This window comes from Neolamprologus multifasciatus, chromosome 7, assembly GCF_963576455.1.
Source record: "Neolamprologus multifasciatus chromosome 7, fNeoMul1.2, whole genome shotgun sequence".
NCBI lineage: Eukaryota > Metazoa > Chordata > Actinopteri > Cichliformes > Cichlidae > Neolamprologus > Neolamprologus multifasciatus.
In genome coordinates, this window is record NC_140445.1 from 15,552,007 (window position 1) to 15,571,948 (window position 19,942).

General features: G+C 39.9%; 2 protein-coding genes across 3 annotated transcripts; one reads left to right on the forward strand and one right to left on the reverse strand.

Moving 5' to 3' along the window:
• The first annotated feature begins 99 nt into the window (after window positions 1-99).
• c9 (complement component 9) lies at window positions 100-6,668 on the forward strand. Of its 2 annotated transcripts, none has more exons than XR_014875252.1 (11): window positions 100-233; window positions 337-421; window positions 640-790; window positions 870-1,011; window positions 1,769-1,907; window positions 2,015-2,236; window positions 2,341-2,581; window positions 2,694-2,828; window positions 3,111-3,286; window positions 4,804-4,970; window positions 5,426-5,499. XR_014875252.1 is itself a non-coding variant. In XM_085167828.1 (11 exons), the coding sequence occupies exons 1-11, from the start codon at window positions 157-159 to the stop codon at window positions 6,523-6,525; spliced, it is 1,761 nt and encodes a 586-aa protein (XP_085023954.1). In that variant the 5' UTR covers window positions 100-156; the 3' UTR covers window positions 6,526-6,668. The 2 variants fall into 2 exon arrangements, 1 of the variants encoding a protein (XP_085023954.1); XM_085167828.1 differs by lacking the exon at window positions 4,804-4,970 and adding an exon at window positions 6,368-6,668 and having other exon boundaries at window positions 5,426-5,660.
• A 312-nt stretch (window positions 6,669-6,980) lies between these two features.
• Window positions 6,981-14,496, reverse strand: gas1b (growth arrest-specific 1b). Its single transcript, XM_085167829.1, has one exon. It carries the CDS (start codon window positions 13,911-13,913, stop codon window positions 13,134-13,136), a length of 780 nt encoding a protein of 259 aa, XP_085023955.1. The 5' UTR covers window positions 13,914-14,496; the 3' UTR covers window positions 6,981-13,133.
• Window positions 14,497-19,942: the final 5,446 nt, after the last annotated feature.

Sequence of the window (19,942 nt, forward strand, 5' to 3'; positions counted from 1 at the left end):
GCACTGAATTGATTTTTGCTGCACCTGAAATCCAAATTATTGACTGTGACAACAACAAAAACACAGTCCTTTTGCAGATGGATAATCATTAACAAGGTGGTAGCTTAAAGGACTAAAGGAGGACAGGCACGGTATCATTTGTGCTGCCAAAGGTTTATGATGAGGCTTGAAATCGCTCTCCAGTTGGCCCTTGCTGGCCTCTGTCTAGCTCTTGCACTTCTTGGGGAAGGCATGTATGTATATTTCCTGCTTCACTTACACAACATTAAGGATGTTTGTTTAATCATTTACTATTATTATTTAGAGAGTTTATTGTGTCTAATTTGTGTATTTTAGGGCTAATCCTGATCCGCCAGCTGTGGACTGTGCATGGAGTCGTTGGTCAGGGTGGAGTTCTTGTGATCCTTGCACAAAAACCAGAGTGAGTCAATTAGGATTTTGGTCAGTGTCAGAGACTGTGAACTTTAGTGCCCAAGCTAGAATGCTTTTAACTTTTTAAGTCTATAATAATAAATAATCAGGCTAAACAGGTTGAAGTAGTGGTCTACTACCTATGCACAGTGCGGCTCACAGCCAATCTTCTTTTGCAGTGCTGCTCTCTGTCTTTATCTTTAATGTGACACTATGTATTATCCTCAGAGGCGTTCTCGAAGTATAGAAGCATTTGGCCAGTTTGGAGGTAGAGCCTGCCAGGAATCGATAGGAGACAGGGAGCTCTGTGTACCTGATGGTCAATGCGAGCTACCGCCTCCCCGTGCGTGCTCAGACACAGAGTTCCAGTGCGAGTCAGGTACCACAGTATTAGTACCTCAGTCTTTATCGCTTTGTTTTTGGGGAGCAGTATCATGCAATTCTCTGTCTCTACACAGGGTCTTGCATTAAAAAGAGATTAATGTGCAACGGAGACTATGACTGTGAAGATGGATCAGATGAAGACTGTGAGACAGAGCGTAAACCCTGTGGCTCGGCAGTCCTTGACAGCAATGAGCAAGGCAGGACAGCAGGATATGGGTAAGTTCTTAAAGAGCTCAATCAGTGGGAAATAAAGAGTCACTATAAATTAGCATGACAGTAAAATGAATACTTGGTAGAAAGAGTAAATCATTTACATTGGGGAGACACATAAACATCTATTGGTGATAATGTTTACAGAAAACCAGCTTCCTAGCAGAGTTGGCGTTTTAAATGTGAGCTGCTTTTAAGCAAAAAAATCACATATTTTGTTTCTTAATATTTTTAACAATAGCTGGTCTGTTATGAAATTTTCACCAAAAGACTGATGAACACCTTTATTTCATAGGTCTCATAAATGAGGCAGGAAACAAACCTACAAAAAGATATCAGCTTATAAAAATGCAGAATCTTCAGGCAAGGGATGGACTTTTTTGTACTGGGAGCTTGCTGTGCGTACTTAATTTGGTGCCACTAACCAACCATGCTTGGCCAGGCTTGAACTTTATCCTATTAAACAGACAATTAATCTTTTTATGGCTTTTTATATTTAACTGAAATCATAAAGGATGACCAGCTCACATAAGAGGAAATCTTTGTCTGGATGGAAGTACTGGCTATTTTACCCAGAGTCTAAGCCATTTAACCTGGATCTTCCGACTTTAACGTCCTGTTTAATGGATAGATAGAGTGCACGAGTGGTATCAGTCTTTTCACCTGACTCTCACAAAGAAGGAGAATGAGGATGCCTTCTATAATATTAAAACTCTTGAACTGGGATAACACTGTAAAAGTGGCCTCTATGTTCATCCATCAGAATCAACATCTTGGGTACAGATCCTCGAATGAACCCGTTCAACAATGATTACTTCAACGGGAGATGTGATCGAGTGAGGAATCCAAACACTGGGACGTTTGACAGGCTGCCCTGGAACATCGGCGTGCTTAACTATGAGGTTAACCATGGCAACAAAAAGAATTTCAGTATTATAAACTGATCGTGAACACATGTAAAGATTTTGTTTTGTCACCCAATACTGATATATGTATTCTGTTGTTTCAGACGTTAGTGGAGGAAACAGCTTCGAAAGAACTCTTTGAAGACACTCACAGCCTTCTGCGTGAAATCCTCACTGAGATGACGGTCAACATTGATGCTGGTCTTTCTTTCAAATTCACCCCAACTGAGGTGTCTTTGTCGAATATTTCTCTAAATGTTAAACTAGAGAATCAGTATGAGAAGAAAACAATGATTAAAACGGTCACCGAAAACACCAAAATTAAGGTAAATATCCTCTAATAATTTCACAGAATCTAATGTACAACCCAGAATAATCAATATTCTATGGACAAGCTGCATCTCTATTTTTTTCGACCCCACAAACTTAGAACAACACCTTTATGCGGGTGAAGGGCAAAGTTCAACTGAGCACCTACAGGATGCGCTCCCGTGAGCTCAAAGTAGCAGATGAATTCCTGGTGCATGTCAAATCTTTACCTTTGCAATACGAGAAGGGAATTTATTTTGCCTTCCTGGAAGACTATGGAACCCATTACACAAAAAATGGGAAAACTGGCGGTGAATACGAATTGATCTATGTCTTCGACCATGACACCATTAAGCAAAGAAGTATGTCTATTTGAAATAATTCTTTTTTGCTATGAAGCTTCTTCAGCCTTATGGTGTGTTGATTAAATACAAGTGATAAGCACTAATTATCTATACTTTATTGTTCTTGCAGATATGACGCAGAGAGAAGTTCAAGAGTGCGTCACATTAGGCATCGAAGGAGGCCTCAGTGCCATACATACGACGGACAGTATAAGCGGACACTTTAAGCCTAAAAATTGTGATAATAAATCAGAAAAGGACGAAGGTTTGCATTCCCTGTTTTTCCAAGTTAAATGAACAAAGCTAGCATGCTTGATGATTCTGACTAAATTCCCAACCACTTTCCACAGTTTAAGTATAATTTAGTGTTTTACTTCAACTAGTCCGGAAAAAAGAAAAAGAAGAAAGGAATGCTGTATGCATGAAACTTAACTGTATTAAAACAGTAAAGTTCAAATCCAAAGTTAAAGTCTAAAACTGAATTTGGAGCGAGTCACTGCACTGATTATGAAAAGTCACTAATGTTTCCTTTTCTGTTGCCACACAGGTAAGGCTGAAGGAAAAGCTATGGTGGATGAGGTGATGACATCAGTCAAGGGAGGTACCCTACTAAGTGCTGTTAGTATGAGGGCTAAACTAAATAGGGATGGAGTGATGGACCTTGCAACATATCAGGAATGGGCCCGGACCATCACAGAGGCCCCTGCATTGCTACACAGTGAGGTACAAATAAAGGTCACAGCAAGGCACAGCATAAATATATATGTTTATGCGAGAGTTACGTTCTAACCCGCAGTAAGTGAAATCCGCGAAGTAGCCAACTTTATTTTTTACAATTGTTATAGATGTTTTAAGGCTGTAAAACCTCTCACTACACACTTTATACACTTTTCTCACAAAGGCATTAACATTTTCACACTTTTCTCTCTTGTTTAAACTCTCTCAAAGTTCAAACCCTTGTAGAAAAATAAGTCCAGTATTATAGAATGAAACCAAAGGCACCCGCGGTACAGCACTTCAGAGTCACACTGCTAGTGATCGAAGATTTATGTAAATTTGACAAGCTGAACGCATTCTGCACTGTACAGGACACACGGCACGAGATTGACTGACCATGGTCTACAGCCAATCAGGATGCAGAACACAATGCGCTGTAAACAAACAAACAAAAAAAAAAGTGTGCAAAATTGCACACAAAACAGCGAGGTGCCGAAGGTGAACCGCGTTATAGCGAGGGACCACTGTAATGCCTACATTCTGGGTTTTTTACTAGAAAGGATACACAAATTATACAAATGCTTAAAGGTAGGCCTAGTGGAAAAAGTTGGGGTAACAACTCAGGTTTTTACATGAAACAACAATAAATATGCAGTAAGTATATAGTACAAGGTAAAATAAAAGAATAATGGACTAAAAAAATTCATCATGCACACCAACATAATGAATATTAAATTGATTTCATTAAAAGCTCCTTTGGCCGTAGTATAAAGTGTTACCAAAATCTCTTAAGGGATTGCTATTGCAGAAATTTGATCTAATGACTGTAATCAAACCAGACTTTTATATTATCTAGGGCAGGGGTGGGCAATCTCAGTCCACGAGGGCCGGTGTCCCTGCAGGTTTTAGATCTCACCTTGGGTCAACACAGCTGAATCACATGATTCGTTCGTTACCAGGCCTCTGGAGAACTTCAGAACATGTTGAGGAGGTCATTTAGCCATTTAAATCAGCTGTGTTGGTTCGAGGACACATCTAAAACCTGCAGGGACACCGGCCCTCGTGAACTGAGATTGCCCACCCCTGATCTAGAGCTATCATCAGTGTCTTCACTAAACTGGTGACATTACTTAACTCAATGAATCAGCACAGCATTTATGCAGGTAGCTTCTACTACACATATGCCATTTACTTTTCTTCTGGTGCACTCGCATGGTTTAAACTTTCTTAACTGCGAATTGCTATGAAACTTTATACATAAATGTCATCCTTAAAATGAACTGCCATACTCCCGACTCTACACTTTCCCTTTAGGGAATCTTATGTAGACAACAATGTAGTGAGCTCATAGAATTGTTCAATGCCACTGAACAGTTGCATGTTTACTAAAAAACTTAACTACCTGACAGGCACACTGCAGTATGTGTGACTGAGCAGTGCTCGGTGTGAGTTGATTATATGTACTACAGAATCTCCACAGAGGACTCTACTGTCTCCATTTCTGTTCACCTTGTACACCTCAGACTCAAGATACAACTGCGGGGTCATGCCACCTACAGAAATACCCTGACAGTTCTCCAGTGGTTGGATATTATTAGCAGCTGGCGAGAGGAACAGTGTAGTGGGTGATTGTGCAGAGTGGTCTGGGAGGAATCGTTTTCTTCTGAATGTAAATAAGGCGAGAGAAATGGTAATTGACTTTAGATGCATCAGCAGCTACATCCTCCATGTCTATTCTGTTAGAGGATCAGAATCAGAATACCTTATTAATCCCTAAGGAAATTATGTGTTGATGTGGAGAAGGAGAACAAGTACCTCGGTGTCTACATCATCAACAGGTTCAGATGGAAGACCAAGAAAGTGATGAAGAAGCTATATATATATATTTTTAAACTGAGATCCTTGAGTGTGTGCAGCCTTAATTGGAGCTTTTCTATCAGTCATAGTTTTGACTTTGCAAAGGCAAAGGCTCAAAGTTTAAAGGCTACTTTGTGTTCAACACTCACTGCTAAATATTAGCATGCTAACACAACAAATTACGATAAATATGAAATGAAAAAATGTTAATATATTCTAACAAAACTCATTCTAATATATTTTCTAATGTATTCTAACATATTGCATATATTTTGTTGTTTATGGCAGCCAGAGCCCATCCACATGTTAATTCCACCGGAAATCCCAGGCGCTACCTCCAGGATATCAAACTTGAAGCGGGCTATAGCAGAGTATGTGGCAGAATATAACGTATGCAAGTGCAGGCCCTGTCAAAATGGAGGCACTCTTGCTCTGCTGGATGGAAAGTGTATCTGTCTGTGCTCGCAATTGGTTGAAGGCGCCGCTTGCCAGACTTACAAGCGTGATAGAAATAGTGTCCAAGGTAAGACTAAACAGTTGTTTTCTCAATGCAACCCAACTTCAACAAAAGTTGGGATGCTAAGTAAATGCTAAATAAAAGCAGATTTTGATGATTTGCAAATTTCATAAACCCATATTTTAGTCCCAGAATGTAGATAAGATTTAAAAAAGAAAACTGAGGCAGAAACTGGAACACAATATTGGATGCCTCAGCTCTTTAGACAATCAGGCGGCACTGAAACAGTTTTCTGCACCATCCACAAATGCAGATTAAAGCTCTTTTGTGCACAATAGATGCCATATGTGAATATGATCCAGAAACACTGCGGTCTTCTTTGGGCCAAAGATTACTTCAAATGGACTGAGACAAATCGGAAAAGTGTTGTGATCAGATTAATTGATATTTGAAATTCCTTATGGAAAACATGGATGCCACATCATCCTGTCCCAACTTTTTTGAGATTTGAGATTCAAAACAAGTTAATATTTTTCCATGAAATAGCAAAATTTCAGTTTAAACATTTTATATGTTTTCTATGTTCTATTGTGAATAAAATATGGGTTTATAAGATCTGCAAATAACTGGATTCTGGTTTATTTACATTTTACACAGCGTCCCAGCTTTCTTTTTGGAATTGGGATCGTAAATCTCATCATTCTAACAAGGCCTCGCTCATGTTGCTTTAAGTAATTTTCCCTGCATTTGTTAATTTGAAAAATGTGTGCCAGGTACAAGACCGGCTGTTGTTCATGAAGGTAACTGGTCTTGCTGGTCTGCCTGGTCCAACTGCAGTGGAGGGAAACGCACCAGGACACGTGGCTGTAACACAGATGGTATCCCTGGAGCTGCGTGCAGAGGAGACAGAAACAGCGAAGAGTACTGCTAATAGCAAAAGAACTAAATTAGAGAGTTTCTTTCTTATCCTCTCTGATCCATGTATGGCACAAAGAAAATCTCAAGGCATATTTTTGACATGTCGAAGTGTAAAAAACATGTTATCGGGATCTAAATTAAACATTTAGGTTCAAATGGTCTTTGTCTTTCTCTCTAACAGTGTGCATCTTTCAGCTTTGCTTCACTCAGATAGTGTTGGCTGAATTATATTAATGTGCTAATAGCTCATCTTTAAAGGCATGTGGCCACATTCCATCTGGCTGTACCGTGCAAATAAGAACCAGATGAGTAGAAGGCAACTGGGTGGAAAGAAAACTGACAACTAAGGACAAATAGAGACCGTCAGTGGACAGAGACGAGAGATTTGGAGGTGCTGGACATACAGCAAACATAAAGGATGACATATTTCCATCCTACTTTATTTATATGTAATTAAAAGCCCCTAAAATATCTTTGAAATCTTAAAGGATCATAAGGTATTAGAATAGAATAGAATAGAATAGAATTCAACTTTATTGTAATTGCACATGTCACAGGTACAGGGCAACGAAATGCAGTTTGCATCCATCCAGAAGTGCTTTAGCCATGATATAGATATATTACAATATATATCTATATCATGAATGTGGAACTTGAAATAAATGTAATTCTTGTGTTTAATACTGTTTATGAGTGCCAATGAAAATTGAAAATACACCTTGTATGCTGCCATTCCTGGAGAATACATGATCCATTGTGGATTTTGGATCAAAACTTGGTATGCAGCATGTTCTACACGTACATGTTTGAGAGGAGAATGCTGCATCCCGGTTGAAATTTTCCTGAAAAAAGTACATAGCATGTGTAGTTTACCAATTGTGCGTAGTTTGGATTTACAAATTCCAAATCAGAGAAAAAATGTCAATGAAATGTGTTTTGGTTTCAGTTTCCTGTCCAGGACATTTGAAAAGCATCAATCTTATTGCCAATAATATTACAAACTGTGCTTTTTATAATGTGAGAAGTCACAAGTCCAGTGCTGTAATATACAGTGCCCAACCTCTTTTCCTTCCTTTTGTGAAATACTGGCACTGGAGTGGGAGGTTTTTCCAACATTGTGCTGCAGAAGGCCTCATCTTTGACATACTGTGGTGAAGTAATTTGTATGTATTACTTTTTCCAATATCAGATTTCTGGGAGTATCACTTGCTGTCATTACTTAAAGAGTAAGTTAAAAGTCCAAAAGATTGTGTGTTTGTGTGAGCGTGCATATGTGTACATTTCTGTGCGAGTAAATGGGTGTGTGTCTACTTGAAGGTTGTGTGTGGGGGAATGAATGCATACTTGAGAAATAACCATGGGGGGTGGTGGCCCCTGGCCTTTAGGATGTCAGCATAATGGAGTAAAACTTTGGGACCGTATTGAGCTCCAGGGAAACTCCATTCACTGCAGTCAGCAACCCAGCCTCGAGCCATTATCTTAGTGGAAAACGTTTTGTTCTTACCTCCGTCCTTAGCAGCAGCATTTGCAGAAAATAATGAACTCCTCTTCATCAATAGACTGCCCAGTTCTCTCTTTCTTTTTTTCTTTTCTTTTTAACAAATATTAAACACATACTACATGCTGAATCACACGGGGCCGTGTGAAAATTTGCAGTCTAAGAACTCGTTTGGATAACTTAATAGTTTAAATTCTACAATGTTGTAGTCATTTTTTTTTTGTAGAGGGACAATATTTATGCATATTTAAACTGCATACTGCATATTTTCATATACATCTGTATTTGATGTGCTATGAAGGAACTGTGATAAATACTAAATAATAATATGCTTTTCCTTAATCAAATAGTGTATGATAGTGGTCCTCAACCTTTTTTGAGCCACAAACCGGTTTATGTCCAACAATATTTTCACGGACCAGCCTTTAAGGTGTCACGGATAAATACAACAAAATAAAACCAGTACCGGTACAAAAAAAGAGAAGATTTATTCATAACACGTGGGAAAAGACCCAGTGAAACCGAGTTAACAATAAAAATGATTAAAAAACATAACGATAAAAACTGATAAAAACCCTGAAAACCATAAATTTTCACACCCGAGCCTCAACTCTTGCGACCCGGTACCAAACGACTCATGGACCGGTACCGGTCTGTGCCCTGGGGGTTGGGGACCGCTGGTCTGTGAAGTATCTGGTTATTCACAATGGGGGAAAATAAGATTTAGGGTCACTTAAATAAAATACACTTCACTTTGATCAAGTATGAATAACTACATATAGTTATAACATGCAAATTATTCTACATGATAAAAATTCAACTTAAATCAGAAAGTTCTTCACTTTGCTTGTTTCTCCAAAGCTGCAGAACAAATGCTCAGTTTCCATTTCTGTGGCATTGTTTTTGAATCTCACAAACATTTGCTTTCTGTGAGGAACAGGTAACAAAAAGCCCGAAGAATAGTGTGAAACTACCCCTCCTCACACTCTTAAATGACTAACACAGTTGGAGTCTCCCCCACCCCTCTTCCCTGGGTCACTAAATGCATTGAAATTTTAGAGGGCTGCTACGGCAGATTACTTCACACAGCTGTCCCAGCACCGTGGAAATGAAGTTATACCCCTTGTCAGCGATGTTTTGTGTTCCCTCTCTAACTCCTTGAGAACTTGCTCTTCAGCAGGACTGCAGGAGGGAACCGGGGGGAGGGAACCAAAGGACAATTCCTCTCCGGCTATCCACGAGAACCTGATCTGATTGGTTGAATAAATATTCCCTCTTTGCATCATAATTCAGAGAGGCTAGAAAACCCCTGACATTCAACGCCCTCTCCCAGTCCAATCCCTTCCCCCATTAACCCTGAATCATAAATCAACCCCCTCCTCCACCTTCCCGAACTCTCTAAAGCTCTGGGTACTCCCTTCCTCAGGCTCATCTTGTAACCTCTTCTTGTTGTGGGTCACTGGGGTTTATTCACTTTACATTGCTGTTGCAGTAAGTTTGTTTACTTTTGATCACAGCTAAAGGCTTGCCCATATCTAAAGAGGCATTTAGAAACTTTAATGCTTGTAGCTTTTTGGAAATGAAATCACACAATCATCCTCCCACAAAATATAAATCAATAAATTCAAGTAATTTCATTTGAGTTTTATTGTCACTTTTTGGCAATTTGTATGCAATTCACAAAAAATGAAACTATCCTTTTGCTACAATAGATTCTCCCAAATCTGTTGCTGCTATGTGATCTATAGTTTAGGGTTATGCTACATTAATACTCAAAATGAACATGTTGACTTTTTGCAGGTGCAAACTTTGATCTTACAGAGCTACAACAAATGGTTCTAGTTATTATTATCCTTTTTAAGATTAATCATTTACATGTGCTTAATGAGACTGAAGGGATGTCTAATGTCTAACCAAGTAAGATGCCTCGCTCACTGTTTGAAAGTCTGCATGGGTTTCAAAATAAAAGGGAGAACAGTGGTAGTTTCTGCTGCTTTTGCTTACCTTTTCCTTTTTGTTTACCTCTGTTTATTCCACCTTTGGCTTTCTTATACATAACAACTTGTTGCCCTCGAAACTTCTTTTTCTTTCTTTACTTTCTGACTTTCTTTGTTTCGTCCCTTTTAACTTCATTTCTGTGGGTTCACCTCAAGCAAACTAGAGCATAATTGAATTAAAGCAGTTCTCCAAGACTGCGAGTATCCAAATAAGCTCAGCAGAAAAAAGTCAGGCTGGCGACTGAGCTGCTTTAGAAGTCCAGTGGTACTGTAACAGGAAATGACTTATTTTATTGCCACTGAGCTAAGAAACAGGTTGGGACATCAAAATAAACCACGGGATTGGGCCAAATGCGTTTAATTCAAATAATATATTTCATAGTTTAGATGTTCTTTTTTTTATTTTTAGCCAATAACATTTGAAGCATAAAAATAACAAAATGATAGGAAGTTGCATATGAACGACCATGGACTGCCTGAATATTGTCTGCAAAGTAAACAATAAAAGTAATAAAAATTTGCCTGTCTGCTTTGACACGGCATATTCTAGAGGTCGAATGATTTGAGGTGGGCCAGAGGGGAGGATGGCCGAGCAACAGTTTGAGTTATGATGAGGCAATTTTAATGAGGTTGTGCTCCGTGCACAAAAAAAAGCCCCTGTTGACTCTTTTCTGTTTCAGCACAGGGAATGAAACACTACTTTCCCATTTCTCTTTGGTACCAAAAGTTAATTGAAAACATTTCAGGGCAATGTATTGTCGGGGCCCCCGTACGACTCTCATCCCTTCATTATCCCAAACAATAATAAAAAGGCATTACAATTATTAATGGTTGGATTGGAGGCCTGCTCTCTTAAAGTGCCAGTACCAGCATTTTTCTTTTCATAACAAAGACCCAGAAAGGCCCCTTCTGTATAACTTTTTTTTTTTTTAACAGTTACGACCTTTCTAGGATTTATTATTTGGGTTGTTCTGTTTACAGCTATCAATTAACAGCTGATGTTTTCCACAGTGTAGTCAGTGTACAAAACTGAAGGAATTTATCCTCCCAGCCTCTGATAGAAGTTGGAGACAATGAATATATACTTCTATATACTTATTTATAAGTAACCCAAAACAGACGAAGAACTGTTAACAGAGCGTCAGCAGGAATTAGACTGAGCCATTAAGCTAAACTCTCTCACATAACCCCTCTCTCTTCTTCTGAGGTAGCTGCCTCCTCGTGCTCCCCCCACTCCCAAACACTAGGACAGAGTGAATGAAGTGCAGCTCGTATTGTGCCAGAGCACCATTGTGTGTGTGTGTGTGTGTGTGTGTGTGTTGGGGGGGGGGGGGGTTGTCTCTGCATAATAGAGGTGCCACTTGACTTTTCTTTCATCAATGGGCCCATCTCGTTTTCTTTAAAAGCAAAATGGCTGCCATTATTGGTTTCAAAACACCAGAAGGACGGGACACTGGCTGTTTCGGTATACTGAGCTGACTGACTCATTGCATGAGTCACAGGCATGTAGACAGACAGCATGTGTCACTGCTATCACTGATTAAACATAGTTGTCACAAACAATTCAATGACTCTTGGCAACATCATTGCAACACAGTACAGGATATGGATTTTTACAGGTTATTATGATACCACTGACCTTTTAATCTGGGTTAAGTTAGCTCTAGATTTTGCTGAGAGGTACTGACACTTAATATTGCAACTCAGGTATGGTTTAAATAGCAAAAAAATACCAGTGGTGTAAATGCAGACCAACGAATGAATGAAATGATTACTTGCAACATTGAAGAATGAAAACCATAAATTGTGTTATTTTATGTTATAAAATAAAACAAAATACTGTGAATAAACCACTTCAGCATTCTCCTCTGATGAATACACACAACGCCAAAACTATGCTTTTATGCAATCAGAACGGCTCCCAACAAACATTGTTTACATCAGCGCTGTAACTTGCACTATTATATCAACCGATTCGCACTATAACTCTTATCTGTATTTAATTTTATTCAATTTAATAACGGTACGGTACTCTGTTTTTGGTAACCATTGTCCTTGATGTAAATGTGTAAAAATTATATATGTTTCTGATCTGTGTCTTGTGTACTGTTTGTTTGTACATGTGTCTTTCTTGCTGCTGTTACACCCAAATTTCCCCTTGTGGGACAATTAAAGGATTATTCTATTCTATATACTAGAGAAATACACACGGAAGTCCAAAGACAAAAATAGTTTTAAAAATGCTATTTATTTAATGTGCATGTACATTCAAAGGTCTGTGTTCATAATGGGCACTTAATATCTTCATTCACCCAAACACAGACACGTTGTCTTATAATCAGTGTGCCTTTGTTAAGACTTTGGACAAACACACGGGGTGAAAATAAACAAACCGACTGAATACTTCTCCACAAATCCCAAGGAGGAGGGTTTTGGCCTTCTGCAGTCTGTTTGAGTTTGGAATTAACACTTTATACCTTAAGCAAACACCATGTTTTCAAGGTCAAGAGATTCTTTACACAGATTCATTATCCGCCTTGGGATTTAAACACATTTTAGTGGTTTTAATCAACTTTTGGTTTTTTTTTTTTTAAGTGAAAGTGTTGTAGAGCTTTCACAGTCTTGCTTGTGAATAAAAATGACCCTGAGGCATATATGCTTTCTTTTTTTTGTTTTGGATTTTAATGAAGCACATTTCCTTCCTCTGTGGTGATAATGCAGTACAGGACTTTCTTTTAGATACAGTGCAAAATCTCATGTTCACTCTCTATATATAACACCCAAACAAATGTTTAGACAACTTTTTTTTTACAATATACTATACAATTTATGTATACCAACATACAAAAATAGCTTCCTTTAAAAGTATAATATGTTTTTTTAATGTGTAATTGAAATATAACTACTATCTGATCCACAACAGTGACTGACAAACGTCATAAGCCTTGTTTTTAAATACATTGTTGTAGACATGAAGTAGAAGGTTTTGGTTTAGTTATAAAATAGAATGTTCTGATTAGAAGAACACAAATTTTTAGTTTGGTCTGTTTCTGGTGTCCATTCCCACGGGTTAGGCTCCTGTCTGGTTTAACTGTCCCCGGGAGTAGGCAACTTTTCCCACTCTTTTCAGATCATTTTGGCTAAAACCAGAATGGTAGTCAGAGTATTGAACACAGCAGTCTGAAAATGTGCGGTGTCACTTGAGTTTTCCACATATGGCTCATCCTCCAGATCCATATAATCATTCTCAGTGTCCTCCTCGGAGTCTGAGAAGCCGCTTCCCGCGTACCTGTCACTGGAGTCGGAGCAGAAAGTTTTCATGCTGACTTTGATGTACTCACATATGTTCCTTTCGGGGCCGTCGCACACACAGGTGTCCAACTGCTGCGCTTTAGGTATGGAACGCATGTTGGCTATCACTTTGCGACAAGCATCTGAGCACTTTTCTCCACCGAAAAGTTTGCGGCAGTGATATAAATAATCCCCCATGGCAGAGCTGCAGTGCGGGTCCATTTCACACTGCAGCCGGGCCTCGGTGCAGCCCATGGTGCTAGTCCGCGGCAGGCACGGCTCGATGGTCCGTTTGGTGTTTCTGCAGTTCGGGTCCTGGGCGCAGTCGCAGTCCTCCAGAGCCGGGCCGCTCCGGGTTAAATTGAGCTGAATCAAAGAGGACACGCAGTGACTGGGGCACTTTTTGCGTTCCCCGCTCAAAACAGACGCGCAGGCATAGATGTATTGATTGTAGGCGTATTGGCACTCTGGCTCTGCATGACACTTCAGGATGGCTTTCCAGCAGACCAGTCGGTGGCTGTGGTTGGGAGATCCGACACAGAGACCGAGGATTACGATCAACACGCCGTATATAAAAACCGCTGTTCGCTCCATCAATGTGGCACGACTTCCCATTTCCTCCGAGAATGAATCTTAGAAAAGCGTTACTCCATCCTGTCGCATCAACAGTTCAGAGAGCTACTCCCTGATGATTTTAGATCACGTCACAAGTCGGTGACCTGAAGTTAGCGGTGCGCCACAAAGTAGGCACAACAAGCGCATCACGTTAAGATCCTAAAAGTTCCAAAATCCATAACAAAGTTCCACTTCCCCCTCTTCCGTCCGTGCGGTTCCTCTCTAGCGGCCTCACGTTTGCATCTGTCGTCCACAAAAAAAAGTTTTGGTGAAGTTTACAAGGGAAAAAAAGAAAAGAAAAAAGAAAGACCCACAGCTTGTTTATTCCACATGTAACTGGGAACACTCGATCCTAAAGTCACTCTTTTCACTATTAATCCACATCCACTCCAGCTGCAACCGCTTTGAAATGCGGGCTGTGTAGTTGTGGGGTGACTAGGTTCCGCAGGGACCGCGTCCCATTGGTCCGATAAACTGTTATGATTTGCTCGTCACACGCGGTCGTGACGCAGACCGCTGAAGACCGTAATTGATGTATGTGTAGGAAACTTTTACACGTTTGTCATCTCATTGTGATGAAATGAGTGCTGTGCAATACTGCAAATTTTGGAATGATACAAAGTAAATACGTTCTGAGTTTTAAACTATAAAGACAGCCTTCTTAGGGAAGATCAGCCTGTCGTGATTTAAATAGAGATCAATCTTAGACAATAGAAACAAAGTATAGATAGTATCGCGCTAGTATCTATCTGATACCAGAGTTGGTATCGATACTATTCATGTTTGGATCCACCTCTAGTGAAAATTCTTATAAAGGTAAATATTTGCCCATTTGTGTTTTAGGACACCACACGTTGCAGTTATTATTATTATTCTGTACCAATGTCTTGCTTTGCACCTTTAAATTACCCTAGATCAAAATTAGAATTTAAAACATGCATAATTCACAGTCATTCAAAATTGCTCATCCCTGCAATGAGACTTGGGTACAATGAAGCAGAATGTCTTTGGAAAACATCGGAGTTCTGCAGCCTCCCTGCAGGCATCAACAACAGCTGCTAAAATACATGCAGCGCTCCTGTCTTACACTTTCCATCATAAAACTAGCATGGAGTCCATATGATACACCATACCCAAGAGTTCTGTACTAACACATTCACACGCATTAGTAATAACATTACAGCTCAGAGATTTTAGAGCAATGGTTTCCACATATGAAGCTGGGAAAGTACCAGATGCCTCCACAGCAAAAAAAAAAAAAAAAGTAAAAGAAAAAAATTAGATATGGCTCTTTTTGTTTCAACAGTCCATCCTGTGCAAGTGTAAGCAAGTAGCTGTGCAAAATCTAGTTCTTTACCATTTGGTAAAGGGTATTTCCTATTTCCTAACAATAACACTTAGCAAGGAAAAAGAGGGATTAAAAACTGCAGGCACATGCAATGTAAACAAACATTAAGCGTGCAGGCTCCACAAAAAAGAAGAGAATAGATCTGTTGGGGACCAGGAGAACAAAGTGTAGGGAAAGAAGCCACGTCTGACCTCGTCACTTCACCAAACGATGACCACAAAGATCTGGCAGCTCTCGATTCTTGGACCCCCCGATTCCAATTAGAGAGATTAGGAAAGGAGTCAAGACAAGTGCAGAATAGTTTCTTAGCCAAACAACCCAAACACCCTCCTTCAGCCTCATCCAGCTGGCATTCCAGAGCAACAGGCTGACTACAGACTCAATTTAGAGCAACATCAAAGTGGAGGTTAGAGAAAGCTCAAATGGTGAACTGCTCAAGGATTCCCATTAACTACAAAGAAACTGACATCATCCAGGACTGCTTAGGCAAAACACGGCCCTTAGCAGAAATCGAAATGCTGCAGACCAACAATACTCTATGTGTTTGTTTGTTTGTTCCTTATGTTCAAAGTTCTCAGAAATACAAAGCTGCTACAAATGGTTTTTTGAGCGTAAATTAAAGAAAAAAGCCTGATCACACTTGTGTTTCACTTCTTTAAAAGGAGTTCATAATGCTCAGCAGAACCCAACTCCCATCCGTGTTGGATTACAGCCAGTTAGGAACAACAGCCAGATTCAGTGGAGCCAGCCGCTCTGTATGATGGACGAGGCAAATGCTCTCCCCCAAACTGTACCTCCTAAATTACTCCAATAGATCACTTACATTTTCTGCTTTTATACCAAAACTTCTCACGTTGCTCTGATGGAAATACGAGGCCAGCGTCTTGCATGGTCTTGTCCTACTTTTCATTCTGTTCATTTTATTTCAAACGAGTATCCCCAGATCCTGGACATGCAGTAGTTCAGGGGGATTTGTATGTAATAGTGTTTCCAGAACTGGAATGCGGTTCCCCAGAGTAGATTTGTAAATACACATGCAGAGACAGACATGTTCCTCAGTTTGTCTCCACTGCTGTCAGAAGTCATTACACACAAGCTGAACTGCCAGAACAATTAACTGGACTTTGTATTCAAGTGCTTCCAAGTCCTGAGAGAGGCAGCAAGAGAAGTGGGGGGCAGAAAAGGAGTCAGTATTAAGAAGCTGCCAAATGTTTTGCTGCCAACATTTTTTCATTTTTGCTCTGCCTCTGGAAAGTTCTCAGATGTCTGTCTCAAATACGCTGGATTCAGAGGTTCTTACACAAAAGACAGGAATTATACAGTTTTGTGAAAACAAGAAAACAGCTTCGTCTTGATGGTGGATAGTTTTACATGCATATGCAGTATAAGTGTCATTTCAAATTAGGGTGAAAACACAGCAAGTCATTTGGTTTTGCAGGTCTGCATCTGCAAGATTACACGAGAGGGATCACATCTCAGGGATCGCAGTAATTTTAGCTTTGCTAACAGAATGGGAACAAGGTCGGCACACAATGAAAGAAACCAAAAAAACACAAAGATTGTGGCATAGTATCAGGGATGTTATAAGAACTTTGGATCCAGTGCCATGAAAACGATGGTTCCCAGAGGATTAAAGGATTGAAAGTCTTGTTTTTAGGCTAATTTTGTTGAAGAATTCTGGGTTATGTTAAATTAATCTTAACTTTGATTACTTCCTGCCTTTTCTGTCACCGATAGAATGTAAACAAAATATACGGACACAGTCACCATTATGTCACACACTAGTTTTGGCCTACTGCTTTGAAACTGGACTTGACGGTATGTGTCCAAGAGTCAAGCAAACACCTAACGCTGGTCCCAGAACCTCCCATTATTAACTTTGATATGAACTGGGATTCATACTGAAAAAGGTTAGCAAAATAATCTACAGCCCTCTCCTTGGAGAAAGAGGTGGAAAAAAAAACATTGGGTGTATCTCACTGAGAAGCCATGTACACTACACACCCATATAGCAGCAACTTGTCAATCACAGGGGAACCACACATGTAAGCATACTGTGCTTTATCATTTTTTAAGTTTAAATACAACCACAATGTACAAAATAAAAAATCCTGCTCTAATGAAGAAGACCTGAAAATAGTAAGTAGAACCATGATTTCACTAGGAATATGCTCAGAGAGGCAATAAATCAAGTTGTCTGTGAAGGTTCTCAGTCATCCAGGTCATCGTAGTCAAAGGAGCTTGCAAAGAAAAGCGTCTGGACTTCTTTAAGTTACTTGAAGACGTTTCACCTCTCATCCGAGAAGCTTCTTCAGTTCTAAGGTCTCTCCACCATTTGACCTTAGAACTGAAGTCAAACTTTTTGTTAATTATAATCAAAGACCTCTTAGTTAGTTAGTTAGTTAGTTAGTTGTTGATATTAAAGGAGTTTTTCCTTTCCAGTGCTTGCTCATGGGGGTTTGTCTGATTGCTGGGGTTTTCTCTTCATTATTTTTAAGGTCTTTACTGTACAATATAAAGTGCCTTGTGACAACTGTTGATATGATTTTGCACTGTGTACACATATTTGAATTGAAACGAATTTAATTTTTGCTTATCAAAGCTCTCAGTCACATAGGCCTAGAAACTGGTCAGCAACTGCTTGTCAGTCTCCGGTTACTAGAAAAAAATGTCTACTCCCCAACCTTTTTTGCAAGCAGTTGCTGGAGGTTACTGGCTGTCACCATGTGAAATCATTCACATAAAAGGTATTGCACCAAAAGGCTCCTTGTCATTGCTATGATTTCTAGCTGACTGCCAAAGTCAACCTTCAAAATTCTCTACCCCTGAGTCAATGGGACTTTAGCAATAGATTTCACAGCAAATTTCCAACCAGTTGGGGAATACACAAAGACGGATGACTGCCTGAGGGACTGGGGCCCCAAGATGATTCTGTTGGTAAACTTGTACTAGATTTCATCCTAACATAATGAATTAGCATTAGAGAAACCCATTGCAATGCCTACTCTGTGTACTCACAGACCTGTCTGCATGGTTGTAGATAGTTTTATATATGTAGGCATGTTGATATATATGCTTGCAGAATATTGTTTCTCTTTTCATATTGTCCAGACTCCAGCACACCCCCTGTTCTTATCACACCAGATATTTTTTAGGATCGTACCACATTTCTGTGATTTATTGCACCCCTGTGTGGGAAGCGGTGCACCACAGCAGGAAAAAAGATTTGACTGACTTTGAACTCAAAGACGAGAACAAAACTACAAGTTCAAACACAGGTCATCCTGGTGTGTGATGTGAGGAATAACAGATTTGTTTTTGCTGTTCTGGTTTCCCATCAGCAAGACTTTAAAAATTCCTTTGGCTTACTTTATGGAACACACTAACACCACAGGGAGTAAGCCAACATTACAAAAGACTTGTGTTCTGTGTTCCTCTTGACAATTTTGGAAGAAATCAAATGGGCCCTCTTAAACTGATTGGAACAGAGAGTTAAGCTTCAGATAGAGCAGTAGACACTCATTTTGCCATCACAAAGTGGCATCAATGACGGAAATGCACTCTAGAGTCGGTCAAGCGGCAGCTTTCGCCTCCCTCTGATGGTGCATCTGGAAGAAGACACCCTCACCACTCTCATCACCAAAATCCGCCTGTACCGCACACTGGTATTGCCCATTCTTCTCTGTGGATCTGAGACCTGTTTCATTCTCAAGCATGACCTCAACAAGCTCGAGGTCTTCCGAGTGTCCATCTGTGACCGTCTCAGCAACACCACAATATGTAGTCAATGTCACCAGCAGCCTTCAATGGAGGAGCTGATCCAGAAGCGACGACTCTCACAAATTAAAAAGAGGTCGTGAATTCTGCAGTGCTGTGAGAAGGATGCAGAACAGCCAGTTTTGATTCTGTACATGTAAGCCTTTCCATCTGGCATCTTGCCAGTGACAGGCACGTTTAAACTCAGTCTTTCAGGCATAGCTGCTGTTTCAGGAGACCGAAGACAAGATGTGGCCTATCCTAACATTTGCCTGAGTAATCACAATGATGTTCAGAATTAAAGGCACTGTATGAGTGGCATGGGCCATTGTTCCCAGAAGATTCTGGCAGAGTATTTTTGGAAAGCTGGGGCTAGACATAGTAAATATATACTGGCTGGTTTCTGAGATCTTGCTGAGTGTCAGCAGTTTCTGTTGTACAACTCAATTTGACAAAGTTTTATATGGTGTAGACCAAGACATGCACAATAAGTGTTAGGACAGTGAGACATACAAAAACATCTACAAATGTACAATTACTTTTGTTACAATACATACTAACCCTACAAGGAGAAGAAATACAGACTCCAGTTAATGAAGACGTTGTGGTCAGAGCTCAGATGAGGCTATCTTCAGTGACAGTAACCACATGCATGCCTTTAATCCAAACACACCACCCTTTTTAAGGCGCAGCACTGGTGGTGGTCTGGCTCAATTGTCCCCATCCATGACACCACAGAATAAATCAAGAGCATTTGAGGAGACTCTTTTTTTCTGCTTCTGTATACAAATGCTGCAAAAGACCTTGGTACTCAATTTGAACCACCTCAAATAAAAAAAAAGAGACACCAACCTTTCTGCAGAATCATTTCAAGGACACGCAAGCAGGATAATGTTTTGTCCTGATGTACTGATCCCTGTCAACT